At 38.2% G+C, this 26,180-nt stretch overlaps 1 protein-coding gene across 3 annotated transcripts in view; it reads right to left on the reverse strand.

Annotated features, from left to right (window-relative positions):
• The window catches only part of LOC132160257 (uncharacterized), a 75,128-nt gene that overhangs the window by 47,583 nt on the left and 1,365 nt on the right, over positions 1 to 26,180 (reverse strand). The window contains exon 1 of one of the 3 annotated variants that reach the window (XM_059569996.1): positions 3,815 to 3,904. The exons of the other annotated variants lie outside the window; for them this stretch is intronic. Coding sequence (XP_059425979.1) covers positions 3,815 to 3,860 — 46 coding nt within the window. The 5' untranslated portion in view covers positions 3,861 to 3,904. Of the gene's footprint in view, positions 1 to 3,814; positions 3,905 to 26,180 lie in introns of those variants that run through there. 3 annotated transcript variants of the gene reach the window in all.

Consider the following 26,180-nt stretch of genomic DNA (forward strand, 5'->3'; position numbering starts at 1 on the left):
CCAGAATGCAGCAGCGAGGGTTGTCTTCAATGAGCCAAATAAAGCTCACGTTACTCTTCTCCTCATCAGGTTACACTGGCTACCAGTAGCCGCTCGCATCAAATTCAAGGTACTGATGCTTGCCTACAAGATGACCACTAGCACGGCACCAACATACCTAAACTCACTGGTTAAATCTTATGTGCGTGCACTCCAGAAGTTTGTGCTCTGCAAGTGAACAACACTTTGTGGTGCCATCCCAAAGAAGTTCAAAATCACTCTCACAGACCTTTTCCTGGACTGTGCCTAGCTGGTGGAATGACCCCCCAATCTTAATTCGTACAGCTGAGTCTTTACTTATTTTCAAGAAACATCTAAACACTCATCTTTTTCGCCAGCACTTAACCAACTAATACACATAGCACTTTTCCTTCTTTTCTTGTCTTTTCATTTATAAAAAAAAAAAAAAATAACCTGGCAATGGGTTCTGTACTAGACTAACTGAGACTTGTCACGGCACTTGTATACTGTTGTAGTCCCTTGTTGACCTGACTGCTTCTATTGTTCTCATTTGTAAATCGCTTTGGATAAAAGCATCTGCTAAATGATTAAATGTAAATTAAATGTTAATGTAAATATGCTTTTGTCTGAGTAACAGCGAGAATATGGAAGAGTGTGAACCATAGACTTAAAAACATGGACATAGCGTCCATGACGTCACCCATAGGTTCCTGAAGAGCGTTTTTGAAGCTCAAAGTAGCTGGAATAGTTCCTGTATCAAATGAAAGCCCGCCTTCTGAAATACAAAATGTGTTGTGACTGGTTAGCTGGGCCAGTCTGTGTTGTGATTGACAGAACTCTGCACCTGGTCGGGAAATGTCATGCCCCTTACCATAGTCGCTTGCTGTGAGCTTCAGTGTAAATATTGTGTCAAAATCAAATCAACCTGAGTGTTTTTTGCTTTTTTTTTTTTTAAACCCGGATGAATGTAACCACTCTAAGTTCGTCTGTCTTGGGAAAGCTAGCGCGCCTCCAACATGGTGATAACACTCACTGCCTTTTCTAGTGAAGCTCAACCAGGTCTCACCCCATTTGTTGATATTTATGATATCACAAATCCCGGAAAATATGCATTGTAGTCCAAACAAGTTGTTTGTTGTAGTTTTAAAAAAAAAAAAGATTTCTGTTAAATAAAATATCTCCTTTTGAATTTGGCTTTGTAACTTTGCAGATCTTTTTTCTTATGCTCAAACAGCAACATTATACAAACTAACTAAAGTTAAAAAGGTAAACGGATGAGTTGTACAAATAAATAAATACGCTCCCCTCAATGTCATGAAGGGCCAAATCAGCTATATCCAAAACATATTTTGTAAACTTTTTTTCCTGCTGTAAAGTTAGGCATTTTAATATGGGGAGAAATGAGTCCCTTTAGCCGCCAGCCTCAAGTGGCCAGTCAATGAATTATAGTTTTAGTCACTTCCTTGTTGGCTTCACGAGAGAGAGCGCGAGGTTGCCTTGCCCAGGGAGCTGCTGCTTCATCAGATCGCATAAATCAGTGGAAAATGAATATAAATGTTGATTTTATCTGAAGAAATATTAAGTAAACAAGAGTAAATATATCAATCTATCCATGTGTATGCATTTTTAGACTATAATCCCTTATTGACACTGTTCAGTGAATGTAAACACAAACCGCTGCTGACATGCGTGGTGAATTTCTATTCTAAACTAAACATAATACAGAATCATTATTTTGCACTCCTGACGTAAATTACTGTAACTGCAACGATGTTTTATTGAAACAGTGGTCAAATATCGAAGCTAGGGTTTCTAATATTTCTACTGACTGTCAAAATTAAACCAAAGTAATATTGGGCCGTTGTAGCAGTCGATTCTGTTCCCCTCGGAATGTTGCCGAGTTACTATACGTACGATCAGAACTAGCGTGTGCAAGAAGCTCGACTGGATGTATGGCAAGTCAAATAGTTCAAAATACCATCCTAAATATATTTCCTTTTTTTTTTTTTCAATACCGATTTCAATTACTGATTTCAATGTGATGCTTGAGCCTTTGGCTATTCTGTTCTATACTGTCGTATACTTATTAATTTATGCTCATTTATGTTTACTTTTTTATTATATGCTTTGCTGTTGTTGTATTTATGTATGCACTGAAAGCTTAAAAAATACTTGTGTGTGGTGTGTGCAAAACATGCATTAGAATAAGTATACAATGAACCATAAATGTTGTGTACAAATCAGAACCCTATGCACACATGAACATTTTAATTCATAGTGATCTTTTTCCCCTTTATTCAATAAACTACAAACCTGGTTAACCGACTCTGTGCCTTGGTCAGAAAGAATGATCTTTGTTGCCCCAAACCTGTGAAATAAAGTACTGCAGTACACAACTGCTTCATATTTAGTCAGAATAGCATAGGCTATTTTGTGTAATGGTCAATAAATGTACTTATTTACATTGTTGGTCCTGGTGGTGACTTTCCCCACTAAATTCATCCTTGCTGTTAACATAATCAGTTTATGTCTCACAGCAATGTTGAAAAGGAAAATATTTAGTAGCCTTTTTAACCATTTATCAATGTCCACCCCATTCCAGGCCAGTAGAATCTAGCTGAAATGGCAAGCTTGCTTTTTTCTAATTCTAAAATAAAAATTGTCAGGTCTCTTTTTGTCCAGCAACCACTTTTCTTCTAAACTTTACATTGTTTTTTTGAGGAGATGTGATCAAGTTTGCCATCTATTGAAATCGCTTTATTGTTAAAATCTAAACAAATAACCTGCAATGAGGTTCTTAAGGCCCAGTTGAAGGAATACACCATTTAAACTGAAATTAGAAAACAGGTCATTGTCAATGTGCTAGTTGCTTTAAGTCAGTTAAGTATAGTGTCTTGACAAGAACTGACTTTTTGTTATTATCAAGACTTGGTCTATGGTCTATGTTTTTAAGACAAATGGATAAACACCTTAAGTTTTGTAATTTAGAATTTGCTCATATAGGCTTGACATATATGAGGAACTATATTCCACTGTTATCAGTAAGAAGGTAAACAGATTAATCAAATAGAATATTAGTTCAAATGTACTGTTGCTCTATATGGAAACAGTAATATAATACCCTGAGTTTGAACGTCAGCATGGACAGATTACACTAATTTGCAATGGAAAAATTAAACTGCAAAAACTCGGACATAAGACAAAAATAGAGGAACAATTGCAAGATGAATAAAAAAAAATAATAGAACATAAACGTGGGTGTGAGAATCATTTTACTATATGCTACAGTGTTTGTCCATTTTTGCTTTCCTTACATCCAGGAATGTTTGGTGTATTTGCATGCGGCAGTGTTGCCAAATCCGCGGAATTTAGGCTACTTTGGGAAAATGTTTGATTAACTATTTGGTTGGGGTAATTACATGGACCTGGCAACCCGAGGGGAAACAGACATTCCGAGGGGAACAGAATCGACTGCTACACCGTCGTCAATCTTTGACCGCAAAGCCTTGAAGCATTGTTCCAATCAACCAAGATGATGCTGCCCCATCCACCCAAACTTTGTTTCTCGCAGTTATATTCAAATGCGCAAGAAAATCCGTTTTATCAGTTTTATCAATAGCCTATTAAAAAGAGAGGGAGCACTCCTTCGCGTTCAGGCATCTTTCGGTTGAACATTTTCTGACTTTATAAATACACGATTTGAACTAATATTCGAGACTCGTTGTATTTCGCTTCTTCTGCTGGTTCCATTCATGTACAAGATATAAAAACATGAAACCGAAAGTACTGAAGAAATAAACCAAAATCAACTTACCGTCCATAATGAATACGAAAGAAACGAATAAAAACACTTTCTTCATATTGCTGCAAGATCAGGATCCTGATTCCAGTTCGAGTTCCGGGTAGTGATGTGTCGTTCTTGAACGATTCGTTCATTTTGAACGAATCTTTAATGTGACTCGGGAAGAACGAGTCGTCTCGGGGAGTGATTCGTTCAGTCGCGCATGCGCATTATTCTATAGGTTCTGTTCTAGTAGTAGTGATTCACCTGTCAGTCAATGGCCCTGTCCCAAATCGCGCACTTCATGTGGACTTTCGGTCTCGTGGACTTGAAATGCGCGTGCTCGCCGAGTCTACGAGTCCGTAGGCCGTCCCATTCAGCATTTTAACGCTCCGAAGTGTGCTCAGCAGCGCCCCCTTTGGCCCTGTCCCAAATGGCACACTCCGGACTTGTGGACTTCCTCAGAGTCCACACGTCGGTGACGTCATGTAGTGCAGACCTATAGGGCCCTTAGCGCGAGTCCGCGAGGGTGCATTGAGAGGTATTTTGGGACAGACTCGATCGTCACGCCGGAAACAGGAAGAAGGTCTGGTTGACTTATCCCTCTCCATATGGAGCTGAATAAACTTAAAGGTCATCTCATCAGTCCCCTTATTAGAAAAATATCACAAATATCATTAAACAAATTACAGTCTTTAGCATAGAGAACAGGATTAATTTTAATTTCCCAAATAATATGTCCATGTGAAATACACAGCCTGCTTTTACAGTTCTATAATTGTAAATGCCACCTGGGCATTAGAATAGATGTCATGGTTATTTAAATGATAAATACATTTGTACATAATAATACATAATGTTAAATTTTAACACAAAATTAAAATGAGTTTAAGAAAAATGTATAGGTTTCAATATTCATACTACGTTTATATGACTCATAAAGCCATGACATTCGGTTCTATTTATGTAATGAATCATAATGCGATCGTATTATTTAACGCGCTATTATTATGTTTGAGATATCAACTGGTCGATAATGTTTGTATAACTGTAAGTAACAACTGGTAAAATGTACGCCTATTTCATAAAAAACATTGATACTTTTACACTTAAATATTCTCTTCTCAGCCATGTTTACAGTCCGTGAGCGAAATATCCTCCCATCTGTTGTCTGATTGGTCTTTCGCAAGGATTCCTGGGTAGTTGAAGTGCGTGGAGCCTGCTTCTATGCGGGCTTCGCGGAAGACCGCTTCAAGGGTACAAAGGCGCTCAAAGGGTTCAAGGGCGCTGCTGAGCACACTTCGGAGCGTTAAAATGCTGAATGGGACGGCCTACGGACTCGTAGACTCGGCGAGCACGCGCATTTCAAGTCCACGAGACCGAAAGTCCACATGAAGTGCGCGATTTGGGACAGGGCTTTGTACCCTAGAAGCGGTCTTCCGCGAAGCCCGCATAGAAGCAGGCTCCACGCACTTCAACTACCCAGGAATCCTTGCGAAAGACCAATCAGACAACAGATGGGAGGATATTTCGCTCACGGACTGTAAACATGGCTGAGAAGAGAATATTTAAGTGTAAAAGTATCAATGTTTTTTATGAAATAGGCGTACATTTTACCAGTTGTTACTTACAGTTATACAAACATTATCGACCAGTTGATATCTCAAACATAATAATAGCGCGTTAAATAATACGATCGCATTATGATTCATTACATAAATAGAACCGAATGTCATGGCTTTATGAGTCATATAAACGTAGTATGAATATTGAAACCTATACATTTTTCTTAAACTCATTTTAATTTTGTGTTAAAATTTAACATTATGTATTATTATGTACAAATGTATTTATCATTTAAATAACCATGACATCTATTCTAATGCCCAGGTGGCATTTACAATTATAGAACTGTAAAAGCAGGCTGTGTATTTCACATGGACATATTATTTGGGAAATTAAAATTAATCCTGTTCTCTATGCTAAAGACTGTAATTTGTTTAATGATATTTGTGATATTTTTCTAATAAAGGGACTGATGAGATGACCTTTAAGTTTATTCAGCTCCGTATGGAGAGGGATAAGTCAACCAGACCTTCTTCCTGTTTCCGGCGTGAAGATCGAGTCTGTCCCAAAATACCTCTCAATGCACCCTCGCGGACTCGCGCTAAGGGCCCTATAGGTCTGCACTACATGACGTCACCGAAGTGTGGACTCTGAGGAAGTCCACAAGTCCGGAGTGTGCCATTTGGGACAGGGCCAATGCAGTCTTGAGCCGGAAAGAGAATTGATTAGTTCATAGTTCGGGTCTATCGGGTTTTTGACTCGTTCCTTAATCACGTGACAGCCCCATACGCTAAAACCAATGCAATATGAGCCGGAAAGAGAATTGATTAGTTCATAGTTCGGGTCTATCGGGTTTTTGACTCGTTCCTTAATCACGTGACAGCCACATACGCAAAACCAATGCAATATGAGCCAGAAAGAGAATTGATTAGTTCATCTCATGAGTCTTCGGGTCGGGTCGAGTCATTCCTTAATCACGTGACAGCCCCATAAGCTAAAACCATAGACAGTAAAAGAATGCAGTATTGAGCCGGAAAGAGAATTGATTAATTCATCTTTCGGTTCTTCGGGTTGTTCGTTCTTTTGTCCCGTAATGTGACAACATTGGCTAGAGTAATTATTAAATCAGATAAACCATACTTTTGTAACATATGACACTTTATAAACATTAAAAAACACTGTGTACATACTTTTGAATTGTTGTTTATTGTTTATTTTTGTGCCAGAAAAGCTTTGTAACAAAGAGGACAACAATTCCAAAATAAATCAAAATAATAAAAAAGTAAATAATTAAAATTAAAAGATAATAAAGCCACAGGGTCTAATAACCTTAACAAATGAACTTTAAAAGTACAATATAAAAAAAAGAAAAACTAAATATTGCACAACAAGCTTTGCTTTTTTTATATAATAATTTAAAATGAATACATTTTAAAATAAATAACACTTTTGTGCCAAAAAAAAAACTTTTTATCAAAGAGGATAACTATTCCCCAAATAATTTTAAACCATTTAAATAAAAATAAATGAAAATTAAGAGATACTAAAGCTACGGAGCCTTATAACAATAACAAATTACCTTTAAAATCACAACAACAACAACAACAAAAATATTGCACAACAAGCTAGTCTTTTTCTAAATAAATAAAAATAAATAAGCTTTAAAATAAATAACACACTGTGGCTATATTTTTAGGACTTGCTTTAAGGCATGTTTGCATAAAAAAAAAACAAGCTCCCTGACCTTGGATGGGCTGAGTCTGTTTCTTCTATCTGAGATAATCTGCCCAGTTTTAGAAAAAAATTCTTTCAGATGGCACAGATGTGGCCACAATGCAAAGTCTTGTCTTTGTGACTTCAGAAAGGCTTTTGTATACTGGTGAACATCTCCTCCACCAGGCCAGAGGGTCTGATGTGCGGGGTAAGAGTGGCTCTGCAAGGTAGGCCTGCACCTTTATAGCATCTGAGGTCTTAGAAGAGGTAGCAGAAGGCCTCAAGCTTGCTACCCTCTCGTCAAAGTCTTCCCAAAACATGGCCCCTGCACTGGCAGTCGCACCGGGATCTGAAGTATCCTCCTCACTCTTAGCTGGGTTAAAACTGTTAAAGCTGAAGTTATCATAACCTTAATGTTTTAAACTAACATTAATAATTCAAATTCAAAATTTTATTTGCTTTTAATGTATATGTCATTATGTCCTTTTTTGAGCAATCTTCTTATACATATATTACACCAATATGTCAAGTCTGCCTATATAGGAAAAGCAATTATTATACCAGCAAACTCAAAATTGGAGTAAAAATGAACAAACTAGTATAAATACTTTTTATTGTAAGCTTGAATTATTATATTATTATATAGCCTAGTGTTTATTTACCGATAGACAGTCAAAAAGACAAATTAATCAATATTTTATTTATAACAGGCTTTTATTTATTTATAAAATAAACCACAGATACTCAACAAACAGTAACAAAAACACAGTGACAGAAAATGTCAGAAATAGCGTATGGGTCTGTCACGTGATTAAGGAACGAGTCAAACTCGACCCGAGACCCGAAAGACTCATGAGATGAACTAATCAATTCTCTTTCCGGCTCAAGACTGCGTTAGTTTTGCCTATGGGCCTACCACGTGATTAAGGAATGACTTAAACCCGAGGACTTCTTGTCAGATAAGAGGTGAGGTGAGCTAATCACAGACTAAAGACCCAGGTAGACAATTTTTTTTTCTGTATCTTATAGCATTTTAGTTTTGTATTGTTTTTAGTGTGATCAACGTTTGCGTAAGTACTAGCTGTGTTGGGGAAGTAACACATAACATTTTCATTACATTTTGCTAAAATGAACGAAATGACTCGAAAAAAGATTCGTTCATTTTGCTGAACGAGACTCAAAAGTCCGAGTCGGTAAAATGATCCGAACTTCCCATCACTAGTTCCGGGTCATGTCAGTCTGTCTTTTCTTAGCAACACTGCCAAAATGTATGACGCAGGGCTGGAGAGGGACTCGTAATCAGCCCTGGAATTTCATGACTTAGACCGGCCCACCTTCTTTTTTATCTATTATTCGCACGCATATCTCCAACAGCTGAGGCTGTTGTTGTTGTTTTTAGCAAGTTACCGCTATCCGGAGTCAAAAGATAATTATGTCATCTACTGCCAGTTAACTTCAGAAATGGAAATAAGTGAAAATTCTGATTATTTAAAAAACGATTGTTTATACTTGTATATTTTATACTAGAATTGTGACTCCACAACAAGTGTAGTAGGCTAATTTAAGGATGTAAAAATACTGTAAAATTAGAAATGGCATGGAATTTGAATGCATAACAGAAGGTCTATGAAACGTCAGCCTATAAATTATTCATGAATTCATGATTTTTCAGCCATTTCAATTAAAATTATTCTAAAATTGCTTGTATTACTCATTGTTGCATTTGGTCTGATGCTGGAGTACTTGGCCCCATTATTGCTGCTTGCAGCTATATTTTATTGTTTTACTGCTTTCCCTGTCTGGTATTATAATCACTTGTAGCTTCTATTATTAAAAATGCAAGACGTGTTTCATTTTTATTGACATGGAAGCTGTAGCAAAACTGACAGTGCTCTAACAACAGTAGCTTAATACATTAACACATGATAACTGACACTGAACGAGAATAAACACAAAATAGAAACAAAATAAAGATGATGCAATCAAGCTTCAGTGAAATATCTTCACAATCTTCTATGATGGCTGAATCTTCTATGATGTAAAAAAAAAAAAAAACATGATATTTGGTATTAAGGGACAAACTATTGCAATGCATCAGCATCTCTTAGAGATACTTTAGAGTAAAATAATCTAATAAAATAAAAAAAATCAATACATGTATTTAGTAATATATTTATAAATTTAGAATTTTATTAGCAAATGAGATGTTCAGAGAAAGTACATTATAAACCTTAAAATATATTTGACAATGTTAGAATCATTAATCTCGATATGGCTGTGGGGTTTCTGCTCGAAAACACACTGTCAATCAGTTCTAGAAAGAAACACCACTAGAGTGAGGGAGAAAAATCAAACACACTGACCACAATCAAGCTCTTGGTCATAAAAATAAATGTGAACATTAGTCTGTTCTTCAGTTTATATTCCATATGGCTATTAGTTTGATCGTTATAACATATAATGTAGGGCATGTGGATAAGAGTCAGGAGGGATTGTGGGAAATGTAGTGCAGTGGTGATCATGACAGTACATTAAAAACTGTTATGCATTACTTGTGAACAGCTTTTAAGCAAAATCAGTGTTTGTCCACTAGAGGACTGACATGATCAGATACTAATACCAGCGGTGGCCGTGATTTTGCCAAGTATGACATGCTCCTGGATCAACATCTTCTGATGATCCGGGATCAACATTATTGTCCAAAAATATAGACAACCCGATCCCTACCCCTAAACCTAACCCTACCCATAATTTGTTCCTAAAATCAGAGGGAAAGGATAGCTGATTAACAAGGGTGTAGAAGCACCTAACTCTGGTTGTAAGCCAAAAACAAATATTTCCCGAAAAGTTATATCTCAGTTCTGATTGGCTGATTGGAATGTTGTTCCAGGATCAACAAGGATGTTGATCCAGAAACATGTTGTACTTGGTGAAATCACACTCCCGTAATACCAGCAGCAGTGTATCTGTATGTGACCGTTTATTTATCGAGCAGACAGTTTTATCTAAATGACTTATAGGTGAGAATACACCAATCAAACGCAATTATTCCAAGGCACAATACAATAAAAGTAGTGGAATACCAAAATCAAGATGATTTAAAGAGAACAGTCACTCAGGGCTCATTCAGCCAATACTAAATATAGCATTCTCTTATAAAGGACATGCAGTAACAGATAACAACACAGTACCTCTGTATACCAGTTGTATGAAGTTAATTTACTCATGTAAATTCATGTATAACAAAATATATAAGTTAAACCAAATACTGTTATATGTCGCCTTTTTTTCCACAGACACCAAAGTTAAATAGTTACGAAAACAATCACTCTCACTGGGTATGTAATATCATCTAAAATGTGCAATACTATCTGAATTCATGTTTTCGATTACTGTTATGGTGTTGTAATTTGCATTGATGGGGTTCCCACCTGCTCAGGATACGCATCTGGACTTCTTTCACTCCCTGAATGCAAAAATGCAAAAAGTTAAAAAGTTTATATGTACTAAGATAAATCGCATTTAATAAATCTAAGTATTCTGGAAATGGAAATTAAAATCAAAGTATAGATCCCAATTGAATATTTTGAAATATACCACGGATTGTAACTTTGAATCTCTTGTATTTGGTCTCTCGGCTGCTGATGATCAATAGTTTATAAACTCCAGAGTGTTCAGTTGTGCTGTTTGTGATGGTCAGAGATCCAGACTGATCCAGGTTCAGTTGGTTTCTGTAGTTCCCTTCATTGCCATCATATGTACACTGTGGAGGTCCAATTTGACAAAAACAGTGGCTTTTCAGACTTGTACTGAAACTACTGTGATGAGAGGAAGTGGGTATCGAAACTTCACAGTAATCTTGTTGAGGGTAAATTAATTGCAGTAGCCTCCATCGCTCTTTGCCACGAAGGAGAAGCTCCAAGCAGAAGGGGAAGTCAAAAGACAGACGTAGCCTTGTTTTAATGCCTCCTCATTGTACTCCTCCATGGCTTTCTACTCACGAAGTGAAAGAGGGTAAATGTTTGTGTCAGGTTGATAGCCTTTTTGGGCAGCGCCAACATACAGAACTGTTCCAATACAGGTGTCTTGAGTTTAAATCCTGGCTCAAGGGCCTTTCCTGATCCTGCTGCTCTCACACTCTCCCACTTCACTTCCTGTCAACTCTTCATTGTCCTATCATAATAAAGGCAAAGGCACATCTTGAAAAATAATTATCATTCCAAGATGAACGCCTCAGCTGCTGGAAAGCCATTCAAATATTTAGAATTAAACCACAGAGTGAGAAAAATAAAAATCATTTTCATGAGGAAGTGGTTAAAAGTTTTTTTTCTCAGTGTTGTACTCTACATAAGCTTATTTTGCAGCTTTATAGGCCTTGTGCAAAACTGCAACTTTATTTCTGACTTCAGTTTTTAAAATTGTGACTTCATCTGTGGGGTTATAAACTGACAGATTATAACAAAGTAGCTTGTTTACTTAATTTTCTGACTTTATTTTTGTCTCTTTATTTTCTTTTGTTGTTCAGCTCTTCTGCCTGTTCCTGTCAGAAAAAGGCCACAGAATCCTTAATCATCATCAGTGTATGATTGTACACTGGTGTGTTCAGTGGTGAATGTGGGTCATGTGACTCTCTCCTGGTACAAAGGAAACAGTTTATTGTCCAGCATCAGTGTGTCTGATCTCAGCATCAGTCTCTCTCTACCTCTGGAGGTGGAGTATCAGGAGAAAAACAGCAACAGCTGTGTGATCAACAATCCCATCAGAAACCAGACCACACATCTGGACATCAGCAAACTCTGTCATCCATGTCTGGGTATGTTTTTTTGTTTGTTTTTTGTACTGCACAAAGTGAAAATGTATGTTAATTAAGTTAAGGAAATCTGACTGTAAGGTATTACTAGCTAGCAAACTAACCCAGATAGGTAAAATGAATAAGGGGCTATTCTGTGTAAAGACCACCCATTGGCCCAAGTAATGAAATAACTGAGATGTGTGAAGGTTCACTGTGTAGAGCTTTTACTTGTGCTTCTGTTAAGTTCACTTTATTAGATTTTTTGTTTCAGTTTGATTCTAGCACTGTGCTTAATCTGACTACAATTAAAAAATAATACAAAATGTAGACCGATATATTTATCAGTTTAATTTGGACATTCATTGATTTCTATTATTCACTAAGTCTAATTAACTATTGAACTATATTCATTCTTTATCGACTTGATGCATTCATTGCTAAAATTACATTTCATATTAGTGTGCACATGTATTTTTGAACATCAGTAGGATGCGAGTAATTTATAGATGTATATGCACGTGTTTTATGTATGTATTCATAAGGGAAGTTTGATTTAAATCCCACTTGGCGCCTCATAGATGTTGCACAGAGCCTCATGTCAGTCAGGTCATGGATCTCACACTCACAGACTCTCAGCTCTGATCTTTATCAGAGAATGCAGGGCTAACTATAACTATCTGACCTCCACTGCTTGCAGTTTGCTTAGTCATGTTTGCACAACTTGGTAAGTCAATGAATGAATTTTTAAGATATTCTTTAGTATGATTATGCTATTATTGTGATAACAGTTCAGACCCATGAAGAAGAGATTAAAAAAAAACATTTGCACCTTTTTGTTTTAAGCGCAAATTAGGTAAGTTTATCAGTCAAGTGCCCCATAGGCCCTTTAAATTTAGGTCATAAAATTTAAATTACAAAAATAATAGGTAAGACTTTACTTTATTAAAAAAAAAAAAAAAAAAAAAAAAAAAAAACGACATTTAGTCATTGTTTATTCCTGATTTCATGTTCTCTTCAATTCTCTGAAAATGAACAAGTAACATTTAAAAAACGTTAGATGGATTGAATATTCAACTTACCATTCCAAAAAAAAAATAAGTGTAATGAATATTTTTGTGCTAATCTTTTAAGAAAACTTGTCAAGTCCTACTCTTGTTCAGGTTCCAAAGGACACATGGACGACTCATTTCCAGCTCAATCAGTTTTTTTTTTTTTTTTTTTGTTTTTTTTTTGGCTTTGCCAGTTGACTGGTCTGTTCGTTAAATTAGGTTGTAAACTTTTAAAAACAGAACAAATGTTACCATTTCAATTAAACATTTATAATGAATTTTAATAGTTTAAACATTTAATTAAACATTTTATATGAATTTTATGATTAATTACCCATTTAAGCCTTTACATGGAATAAAGAACCCATTTAACAAGTCAATGCTGCAATGTGTTTCAACCAATCTACACATCAATTAAACATTTCTTCAACATGTTATACAGCATTCCAAACACCATGAAAGTAAATAAAACATTTCACTGACCACTGGCGTCTTTGGACTGAACCTACAAGTGAACTTGAAGTGCCTTCTCAGTGAAGTTTGTTTGTCTGAATGACTGAGGAACTCCAGGTTTTTAAACAGGTGCTCCAAATCAGTGAAAATGACAAAACAGGTGATAAGCAGCCAGATTGCTGCTGCTGGTGCACTCTGGGAAGTGTAGTTCTTGGACTCATTCCTGAGATTCAACTCAACAATTTTTAAACACCATAAACTATTATTATCAGAAGAAAGTTTGTTCGTAACTTTAAGAGAACCTTGCCAGAATGTTAGCTAACGTTTTTATAGCATTCACTGACAATAAGGCATGAAGACATTTTAAACATCATGATTTTCTGTAACAATGTGTACTGTGAAAAGCACTATACCAAAAACAAATTGACAAATAAAAAGTAAAGTTTATTTGTATAGCACCTTTCACAGACAAGAAAGGGTAACAAAGTGCTGCACTCTAATATAAAAATAGACAATAAAATAAAATAACAACTGTACAAGTACCTAGTAAAACACTACAACTATAAATTCCAAAAAACTTCAATAACAAACAAATCATATTGTTAATTAAAAGCTTGTCCAAAAAAGATGAGTCTTTAAGTGTTTTTAAAAAGATTCCACAGAACTCATAGTTCTCAGAGCTAAAGGGAGCGAGTCCCAGAGCCTTGGAGCCACAACACAGAAAGCACGGTCACCTCTTGTCTTAAGACTTGTTCTGGGAACAATTAAAAGATCTTGGCCTGAAGACCTCAAAGACCGACATGGAGTATGTATATGTCATAGATCCTGGATGTATGAGGGTGCTTGACCATGCAAAGCTCTGAAAGTATAACCAGAATTTTTAAAATGCACTCTATAATCAAAAGGAAGCCAATGAAGGGCCTTCAGCACAGGAGTAATATGTGATCTCCTGCTGGTTCTAGTCAAAAGCCTAGCAGCTGCATTTTGTACAACTTGCAGTCGATCTATAGATGATTTAATCAAACAAGTGTACAAGAAATAAAAGAAGAAATGAGAAATAAAAGAAGAATAAAAGCATGAACAAGCATCTCCATCTCTTTTTTTCTTAAACCATAGATCTAACCTTAGCAATGTTCCTGAGGTTGAAAAAACAGGTACGAACCACAGACTTAAACGTGCAGTATGGAATTTTTGGCCACCAGGGGTCACTCAATCAAAATAATAACATGAGACATACTTTGATGACGTCGGGAAAGAGCGTAGGCTCATGGGAGTTGTTGTTCATTGGAACACGCGCTCTGTCGCTCCCCACATTCCTCACTCATTTTAACTGAGGCCGGCGACACACTGGATGCGTGGCGCAAGCGTCTCAGCTGCGTGGCATGTCAGTTTTTAATTCCCATGTTCTCCCATGTTAATAGGTTAGAGCTTGCAGACTGCCTGTGTGAGCCGCGCGGAAAACGTGTGCATGCTAGAAATAGAACCGACGCCTATTTTTCACGCGACACACACGCGTGTTGGAAGCGTTTCCAGGCAAAATATAATAGGAAAATATGTTTATATGTAATTTTTTACACAAATACATATTAATTCGTGACATTTTGATGTTTGAAAGTCTATAGGTTTACATAAATTCAGATACAAATGTAATTTAAAAAATAAATAAATAATTATCGATTTTCAAATATTGCACCTGTCAAACATAGTCTATTTTGCCGTCAATACTGTTGACGGTGTCCTTTATCAGTAGGCTTTATATTTATGTTCAACATGAAGTATAGATATTGTTGTCATGAAGACAAGAGCCTGGTCTGTCGGCGGTCTCCCTCTATGTCACCTACAGCAGCAGCAGCAGCGCGCCACGCTTCTGGCACGCAGCAGAGACGCCACGCAGCCAGTGTGTCACCGGCCTTAGTATTTTGACAATCACGTATTTTCGAACGGAGAGATATATGAATTATCAGACCCCTATCAAATCAATATTCCATCTAGCTAGTAATAATATATGTTAAAAAAAAACACGGTTGCCTTTCGTTAATAATTATAATTAGACTACGTTTATACTATGATATCGAATAAGATAAGCTACTTTATCCAGCTAGATATAGAACACATGTAGATTTACATTATACTCTACATGAGAGCTAGTCCGTCTGCGTTTTACACAAGACATCATCGTTTCACAAAATATACGGATAGATATAGTTAGCTGAATGGATGCATACCTGTTTATTAGAATGCAAGCATCTCTCTGTAGTTTCAGCTTGTCACGAAGCTCTCTCTATCTTGGAAATGCAACTCCAATATTTACCCGTGTCTCGTTTCTTCTTCGTCCCAAAACCTTCTCAGGTCATTTATTTCACCCGTACGTTTACGCTTCACAGAACGTGCAGGCAAAGCATAATCATGATCCATAACTAAGTTATTGATTGAGGTATAAATACGAATATAAACAATATAAATATAAAATATAATAGTCTCGATCAAGGCTAGCTACTACTTTTTCTTCTTCGTCTCGTCTTTGCTTCTGTTCACCTTTGTATTTGCCGGTTCCGCAGGAAGTTAGATAAACTAGAGGGGTCAAAGTTTATATGGCGCCATAGACGGGCGACAAAACGGAAATAAAGAAACGTGCCGTGTCTTCTAATTAAACTATAATTTTCTCAGGATTTGAAAGTTCGTGGAAACTGTCGGGATAATGTAAGTACACAACAAAAAAATATATATATAACATAGATATAGTGATATCTGCTATTTTTAAAGCAGAAAAATTACATATTGCGCCTTTAACATGACTGTTAAAACACATCGATCTGTGAAAAATGACACCTAGATTTCTCATGTCACTGCAGTCAGACGATGATAAACCCCCAAGGGCCAGCCTAATCTTAAGGGTAATGTTGTCTGAGGCAAAGATCATCACCTCTGTTTTATCCGTATTAAGTTGCAGACAGTTCTCAGGCATCCATTTATTAATGGAGACTAAACAGTTCAGCAAAAGGGACAGTTGGTCTAGTCTATCTGGGCTAAAGGAAATAAATAACTGGATGTCATCTGCATAACAATGGTAAGATATTGATTTAAAACTACTTATAATCTTTCCAAGCAGGGGCGGACTGGCCATCTGTGTGATCTGAAGAATCACAGAACGGCCGGTACTCCAGGACGGCCGGCGGGCCGGCCCACCACCCGCCACACAAGCAGTCATCACTAATCTGTTCCCCACTAATGTTTCACACTCCAGTACTGTAGGTGGCAGCAATGCACCTTTAAGTTGGATGCCAGCTGCACTGGCCGTGGCTGCCAAGTAAGGAGAAGAAGAAGTGAAAGAGTAGGAAGAAACCAACAGCAAATACATTAACGTTAGAAAGAAGAAGCATAGAAACAAACAAACAAACAATATGCATAACGCGGCATTGGATAAAAAACAGAAAGAAAAGGGTAAGAGCAAAAAAAAATGCGGAATTTAGATACTGAAGCCGATAAATGTCCCAAACTAACTGAAATCTATAGCAATATTTTCCAGCAGCAGCACCTCGCAGTTAAATATTAGCAGCAGTAAAGTGAGCCAGACAGCTATGCAGCAACATGCCACCAGTGATGATGATGAGGGACAGAAAGATGAGCTGGTTCCACAGGCAGATCCAGCTCCCAAGTATGGAACATGAGAGGAGAAAGACAGTTACTTGCTAGGGATGATGTTAGGAAGTGTTATTCATGTCGCTACATTTTAAATGATTACAGTAGTTAAAACAGCTAAATTTCAACATTTTAGCTGTAAAATGCCACATGCTGTAGCTAATATTAAGAAATATGTTGTGCTTTTTCTTTTAAAAATATTGGTAACATTACAGTTAATACTGACAAACTTGAAGATTTTGAATACAGAAGTTACATTTGTAATGGTGTATTTTCATTTAGATGTGGTATTATCTCTGCAGTAAGATTAATTACTGCAGAAATTAAGATTATTAAGTATATATTCATTTTAAGACAGCATGGAATAAAACCTGTTTTTTTTTTAAATGCATCGTTTGTTTATTCAGGTTGAGCTTAGACCAAGAGCAGAGAAAGACACCCACTCCAGCTCAACATCTAGTCAACATCAATGCTATTGCAATAATTTGAACGATATAGTATCATGAGCCACAATTAAAGTCTTGTGACACTCACGCCAGTCGTTATTGTTGTTGTTGTTGAGTTTATGTGCGCCGATTGCTTTGGGCCGGGCCTAGTCAAAGTCCAGGGCTGTTTTTTTAGTCCCAGTCCTTCCCCGTTTCCAAGGGGAAGCATGTACAGACTAAACAGCAGGGGGCCAAGCACAGAACCTTGCGGCACACCACAGGACAAAGGAACAGAATCTGCCATGAAAGATCCTGAGGACACTGAAAAACTCAGAAAGATAGGAGGTAAACCAATCCAGAGCATATCCAGAAATACCCACTAACAACACAGTACCTGAGCCTGAATACTGTGGTATAAAGTTAATACTAACAAATAGATTTACTAATGAAAGTAATTACATTTATAACAATTAAATGGACCAAGTTCTGTTAAATTAATGTTTTATAAGCACCAAGTCAAATGGTTAATAATAAATTCCCTCTCATTGGGTATGTAATGTCATACAAACGTGCAATACTGCCTGAAATTAGACTTAAGAACAGCTTCTATCTTCAAGCCATAAGACTACTTGACAATCAGCTGTCCTCCATCTAAAAAATAAAAAAAAAAAACACCGGAATACATGCTGCTCTTATGTTTACTTTCATTGTACTTGCACTGCCACTTTTTTTTTTTTTTATATTCCTTCATGTTACTCTGTGACACTCCACAATGACTTTTGGACATTGCTCTACTCAGGAATACATCTGAATGATTGCTGCTCTTAAGTTTATTTATTGCATCTGCACTGCCAATTTAATTTTCCTCCATGTAGCTCTACGTCACTCTACAAAGACATTTTAGACACCGTTCTACCCCAGTAATCATAATATTACCTCAGGACTTCTTATGTACACTATAACTCTAAACACTGATTACCTTTATTGTACATGTTACTTCCACTTATTTGTATATAATGCTCTGTCCATGTCTTTCTGTCTATTAGCACTGTAGTCACTCAAGAGCCTCAGTGGTCTCCATGTACGTCTATGTCTTATGTCTTGTTATTGTCACTGTATGTCTGAGCCTCGTCACAAGCATTTCAATGCCCAGTTTTCCCCAGTGCTAACTATGCAAATGACAAATAAATGCCTCTTGAATCTTGTCTCTTGACCTCTTGAAATAGTCTGAATTCTCAGATACAATACTATATTACTGTTGTGAGTTTGATATTTGCATTAAGGGGATCCCTTCCTGCTCAGCCCCAAAGTCTGGGTTTCTTTCACTCCCTGTAAGAAAACAAAGAACCACAGGAGGTTAAAAAGTTGATGTCTCAGCATTATGCAGAGATACTGCTGTTTAAAAATCTAATCAGATTCATCACACTCAAAGTATCTGAATTGTTGAGTTTAAAACCATGAAGAATCCACATTATTAGGAATATGTGACTACTGAGAATTTTTTTTTAATTGGAGACATTACAATTCAGAAATTTAAATAAATAATTAATATTTTGACATGTAATTATTTTAATTAAAGCTGAAGTATGTGATTTCCAGATGAAGCCTAAATATATAAGATCACTATGTTACTCACCACGTATTGTAACTTTGAATCTCTTGTATTTGGTCTCTTGGCTGCTGATGATCAATAGTTTATAAACTCCAGAGTGTTCAGTTGTGCTGCTTGTGATGGTCAGAGATCCAGACTGATCCTGGTTCAGTCGGTTTCTGAATTTCCCTTCAGTGGAGTAAATTGTACTGAAACTTGTACTGAAAATTGCTTTATTTCTTTCTCCTCTAGCGATGAGACTGTCTTCAGGTCCAAACATCCAAAATATATGAAATGCAAAATGTGTGTCTGTTGATCTTATTCTAGTTCATTTATAATTTCTCATGTTCATTGCCAAAATATAATAAAACTAACATTTACCTTTACTTCCATTATGAAAACTGCATTTCTCTTCCTTCATTACTGATGCACCAATGACAATTTGTGAACATAATTTTTAAGTCTTCTTCAGTTTTTTTGCATCTTTAACTATTAATAGTAGCATTAATTATCAAAACAGTCATAAATCCGATTGAGTTACTCACCATGAGCAATAACCATGAATCTCTTGCATGTGCTCTTTTTGCCGCTGGTGATTTGAAGTGTATAAACGTCTGAATGAGCTCTGCTGATGTTCCTGATGGTCAGATCTCCAGTTCTCTGGTTTAACTGCAGTCGGTCTCTGAATCGACCATCAGGACCTTTGTATAATTTGGTCTGATTGGTGGCTCGGTTGATTTCAGCTATGAAAATATCTTTATCACTAAACATCCACAGTATCCGGTCATCTTTGTTCAGTGCAGTGACACCAGTTTGTAGAGTGACAGAATCTCCCACTGTATATTTCAGTGTGTTTACTGCCAAAGCAAGAAACACGTAGAAGAAACATGTGAGTGTGAACATGAACACGGTTATCGATATTATTTTTGAGTTACTCACGCCAAACAAGAATGTTGAATTTCTTGTAGGAGACTTTATTTCTGCTCTTGATCTGCAGTTCGTAAACTCCAGAGTCACTGCTTTTAGTGTTCATGATGGTGAGATCTCCAGTTCGATTGTCCAGCTCCAATCGGTCTCTAAATCCGTAATCATCATCGTAGACACTGCTCTCATTGGTCTGTCCATCGATTTTGGCGATAAGGGCATTTTTAGGTTCAAACTTCCAAAGTATCAGATCATCTTTCAGCATTTCAGTAACACCGGTCTGCAGATGGACAGATTCTCCTTCTGTGAATTTCCATGTATCCTCTTCATTTCATAAAGAAACAGAAATACATAAAACTAGTTGATGTGAATGTGGAGGTCAACAACTCAAAACCCACTAAAGAGCCCAACAAAGGTCAAAAACAAATAAAGTAACATATTGACAGACAATACAGTAGGATATTTGATGTATTTCAGTTGTGTACCTCTTACAATAACTTTGAATGTCTTTGTTTTTGTCGCTTTACTGCCAGTGATCTTCATCTGATAATCTCCAGAGATTGGGATCCTGATGTCGCTGATGGTCAGATCTCCAGTCTGATGGTCCAGCTGTAGCTTGTCTCTGAATTCCTCATCATCTGTGTATGAGATGTTACTGCCATTTTTGTCGACTTGAGCTATGACTATTTCTTGAGGTCCAAACATCCAAAGCACTTCGTCTCTCTGGATCTCGACTGCACCAGTTTCTAGCGTGACAGAATATCCCTCCTTCACGGACACAGTCTTCTTTTCTGTCATCACAGAAAACATCAAGCAAATGGAGAAGATGTAAAATATTTCAAAAGATGTTTCATTGTTCAGCAAGTCAATTTTTTGTGAAAAATTGGTTATGTAAAAATTAATTACTCTTATAAAAAATTCTACTCCTATATTTACTGTATATAACTCTCACCTTTTTGTTTTTTTGATTTTTTTTTGTAGCACATCACACACAAAACTGCAGTCACCAGCAGAAGGACACAAAGACAAATCAGCACAATATAACCAGTGGACAGAGCCGGATCTGGAACAGCTGAAGAGAGACAGTCAAACACACAAACCATTTCATTATGAGGGAACATCTAAAGCACACTCTTTTAATGTGATTTGGCATGAACTACATACCAACAAAAACATTGAATCTCTTGTAGAGTGTTTCTTTACTGTTGGAGATCTGCAGCTGATAAACTCCAGCGTCTGAGGTTCTGATGTCTCTGATGGTGAGAGATCCCGTCTGATTTTCCAGATGTAGTCTCCCTCTGAATATATCATCTGAATTCAGTGTGATCTCATGAACCTTCATTTTCATTTCAGCTATAAGACTGTCTGGATTTGTAGGTCCAAATGTCCATTGTATTAGATCATGTTTCTGTGAATCAATAAAACCAGTGTGTAGAGTAACAGAATCTCCTTCTTTCTTGTTTTCTAACCCGGCAAAAATCACATCTGGAAAACAAACAGGAACAGGTATGTGACTTATATTCCCATGTAAACATTGTGCAAATAATTGTACAAATATCTGAGCTTCTCACCATGGACAGTAACACTGAAAGTCTTGAGGAAAGTCTCGTTGCTGATGATCTTTAGATGATAATCTCCAGAGTGTTTGGTTCTGATGTCACTGATGTTCAGAGATCCAGTCTTATTGTCCAGTTGCAGTCTGTCTTCAAACCTCCCATCATCAACATCGTATAATGAGACTGTCTGCGTTTTCCCATCAATTTTAGCAATTATAGTGTTTTGAAATCCGTACATCCACATCAAGAAAAATGTTCTCTGTATTTCAGTGACATCAGTGTGTAGAGTTAGAGAATCTCCCTCCTTCACAGACACTTTTTCCATGTCCCCAAACAGACCTGAAGAACAAACCGAAACAGCTAGTTTATTTTTTGAAAAGGTGGTTGATTGCAAATGTACTTTTTAAACATTAGTTAGTGTGTAATGTTGCTATTTGAACATAAATGTAATGATCAGTCCACTGAAGGTGAGCATAGATGAACAAAAGTGCAATTTATTTACAAGGTGCAATCTAAAATCCAAATATAATCCAAACAATAAACAAAGACTTGATGAGGTATGAACAGACTTGACTAAAACAGATTTGACTGAAGCAGACTAGACTCACCAACAGCAGGAACATACGTTAATACACAACAAGGCACAATGGCAAAAACATGACTGCTTATAACAAACAATACAGGTCACATGACAAGAACAAACCAATGGGAAAGACACATGAATAAGACAACCAATCAGAACATGACACAATAACCAAGAGGAACCAATTGCATAAAGACAAGAGGGCAAGAGAAGCATGACACTCACAGCATGAAACACACTACACAATAAAGGACAATGAACAAGAAACAAATCCCAAAACAGACTTTGCGTATTCCACCCTCTCATGGCGGCTCCTGACGCCCAAACAAATAAAAACCAAGAAATTCAGAAGAGAGGTGGGGTGGAGGCAGAACAGGGTGAGGGATGGAGGACCAGGCCCGTGAAAAGGAACAGGACCTGGAGCATGGAGCAATGGCGGGCCTGGAGCTAGGAGCAGTGGTCGATCTGGATCAAGAGCAGTATGGAGCCATGGCGGAGCAGGCCTAGCGGGATTGTAGAGAGGCACTGGGAGAGCAGGAAATCAAGGTGGAGCAGAGACATGGACAGACCACTTGTCTGTGGCAGAACAGGTAGAGAGTTTTTGAATGGCCTCCGTGGCCATGACAGGACAGACTGTGGGTTCATGGATGGCCTGCTTGGCTGTGAAAGGACAGACAGAGGGATCATGGATGGACTCATTGGCGTGACAGGACAGGCAGAGATATCGTGGACGGCCTCCTTGTCCATGACAGGGCAGGCAGAGATATCATGGAAGGACTCCTTGGCCATGATAGGATAGGCAGGGAGTTTGTGGAGGGCCTCCGTGGCTGTGACAGGACAGGCGACTCATGCGTGGGACTCTGGAAGATCAGCTGAGACGTGATGAGACTCTGGAAGATCAGCTGAGATGTGATGAGACTCTGGATGTACAGCTGAGATGTGATGAGACTCTGGATGTACAGCTGAGATGTGATGAGACTCTGGAAGATCAGCTGAGATGTGATGAGACTCTGGAAGATCAGCTGAGATGTGATGAGACTGGAAGATCAGCTGAGATGTGATGAGACTCTGGATGTACAGCTGAGATGTGATGAGACTCTGGATGTACAGCTGAGATGTGATGAGACTCTGGATGTACAGCTGAGATGTGATGAGACTCTGGAAGATCAGCTGAGATGTGATGAGACTCTGGAAGATCAGCTGAGATGTGATGAGACTCTGGAAGATCAGCTGAGATGTGATGAGACTCTGGAAGATCAGCTGAGATGTGATGAGACTCTGGATGTACAGCTGAGATGTGATGAGACTCTGGATGTACAGCTGAGATGTGATGAGACTCTGGAAGATCAGCTGAGATGTGATGAGACTCTGGAAGATCAGCTGAGATGTGATGAGACTGGAAGATCAGCTGAGATGTGATGAGACTCTGGATGTACAGCTGAGATGTGATGAGACTCTGGAAGATCAGCTGAGATGTGATGAGACTCTGGAAGATCAGCTGAGATGTGATGAGACTCTGGAAGATCAGCTGAGATGTGATGAGACTCTGGAAGATCAGCTGAGATGTGATGAGACTCTGGAAGATCAGCTGAGATGTGATGAGACTCTGGAAGATCAGCTGAGATGTGATGAGACTCTGGATGTACAGCTGAGATGTGATGAGACTCTGGAAGATCAGCTGAGATGTGATGAGACTCTGGAAGATCAGCTGAGATGTGATGAGACTCTGGATGTACAGCTGAGATGTGATGAGACTCTGGATGTACAGCTGAGATGTGATGAGACTCTGGAAGATCAGCTGAGATGTGATGAGACTCTGGAAGATCAGCTGAGATGTGTTGAGACTCTGGAAGATCAGCTGAGATGTGATTAGACTCTGGAAGATCAGCTGAGATGTGATGAGACTCTGGATGTACAGCTGAGATGTGATGAGACTCTGGATGTACAGCTGAGATGTGATGAGACTCTGGAAGATCAGCTGAGATGTGATGAGACTCTGGAAGATCAGCTGAGATGTGATGAGACTCTGGATGTACAGCTGAGATGTAATGAGACTCTGGAAGATCAGCTGAGATGTGATGAGACTCTGGAAGATCAGCTGAGATGTGATGAGACTCTGGATGTACAGCTGAGATGTGATGAGACTCTGGAAGATCAGCTGAGATGTGATGAGACTCTGGAAGATCAGCTGAGATGTGATGAGACTCTGGATGTACAGCTGAGATGTGATGAGACTCTGGAAGATCAGCTGAGATGTGATGAGACTCTGGAAGATCAGCTGAGATGTGATTAGACTCTGGAAGATCAGCTGAGATGTGATGAGACTCTGGATGTACAGCTGAGATGTGATGAGACTCTGGATGTACAGCTGAGATGTGATGAGACTCTGGAAGATCAGCTGAGATGTGATGAGACTCTGGAAGATCAGCTGAGATGTGATGAGACTCTGGATGTACAGCTGAGATGTGATGAGACTCTGGAAGATCAGCTGAGATGTGATGAGACTCTGGAAGATCAGCTGAGATGTGATGAGACTCTGGAAGATCAGCTGAGATGTGATGAGACTCTGGAAGATCAGCTGAGATGTGATGAGACTCTGGATGTACAGCTGAGATGTGATGAGACTCTGGAAGATCAGCTGAGATGTGATGAGACTCTGGAAGATCAGCTGAGATGTGATGAGACTCTGGAAGATCAGCTGAGATGTGATGAGACTCTGGAAGATCAGCTGAGATGTGATGAGACTCTGGAAGATCAGCTGAGATGTGATGAGACTCTGGAAGATCAGCTGAGATGTGATGAGACTCTGGATGTACAGCTGAGGCATGACAAGATGCTGTAAGTTCAGCTGAGATGTAACAAGTCTCTGGAAGGCCCACGGGGACTTGACGGTGGAACGTCAACAGTGACCTGACTTGACACTGGAAGGTCAATGATGACTTGACTTGACTTGACACTGGTATGTCAACGATGACTTGACTTGCTTGAGGAAGATTGACAGAGACTTTACTGTACTCAGGAAGGTCAGCTGTGGCTGCCATTTCTTGAGGAAGTGGCATGACCCAACCTCCCTCTAGAGGGTGCATGCAAGCATGTTCTGGACTGTGCTTGCGAGGAGCGGGCTCTGGATTGGCGGCCATTTTGTGCAGTGGCTCTGGGCTGGTGGCCATTTTGTGCAGTGGGTCTGGGCTGGCAGCCATTTTGTGCACTGGCTCTGGGCTGGTGGAAACTCTAGGATTACTGGGCTCCTCATCCACAACTCCCACAGTAAGAGGTAAACTAGTCATACGGAGTGTGGATAATAAAGAGAATCATTAAGTCCATGTTGAAAAATGTCCTTTAAAGCCACCTCATTAAAATCCACCAAATAGCTCAGTCCACAAAAGTCAGCAACATAGTCCTCTATGGCCCTGTCGCCTTGACAAAAGCAGAGGAGGCTAACTGCTGGGTTTATGATTAGTTGTGTATTCTGTAATGATCAGTCCAATGAAGGTGAGCATAGATGAATTCAAGTGCAGTTTATTTAAAAGGTGCAATCCAAAATCCAAACAATAAACAAAGATTTGACTTGTCTAAAGCAGACTAAACTCACCAACAGCAGGAACATATGTTAATAAACGACAAGGCACAATGGCAAAAACATGACTACTTATAAAAAAAACAATTCTGGTAACATGACAAGAACAAACCAATGGGAAACAAGACATATGACAAACAACCAATCAGAACATGACACAATAACCAAGAGGAACCAATAGCATGAAGACAAGAGGGCAAGGGAAGCATGACACTAACAGCATGAAACAAACTACAAAATAAAGGACATGAAAACAATGAACAAGAAACAAAACCCAAAACAGAGCTTACAATAAACCGTATCTGCAAAGTTATGACATCAGCTTTAAAAATTCTGTCAGTTCAATGCCTTCAAAAATGGCTGGTAGGGACTACAACAAGTTGCTTCCCGGGTTTGTGACGTAACAAACCCAGATTAACCCTGCCCTCTGGACACTGAACTGAGAACCATTTCTGTCGGACACGTCCGATTTGAGAACCGATTACCTGATTCTCGTTCTCGAGTCAAGAACCGGTTGCATTGGTTTTCGCA

This window comes from Carassius carassius, chromosome 16 (genome assembly GCF_963082965.1).
Source record: "Carassius carassius chromosome 16, fCarCar2.1, whole genome shotgun sequence".
Lineage (NCBI taxonomy): Eukaryota > Metazoa > Chordata > Actinopteri > Cypriniformes > Cyprinidae > Carassius > Carassius carassius.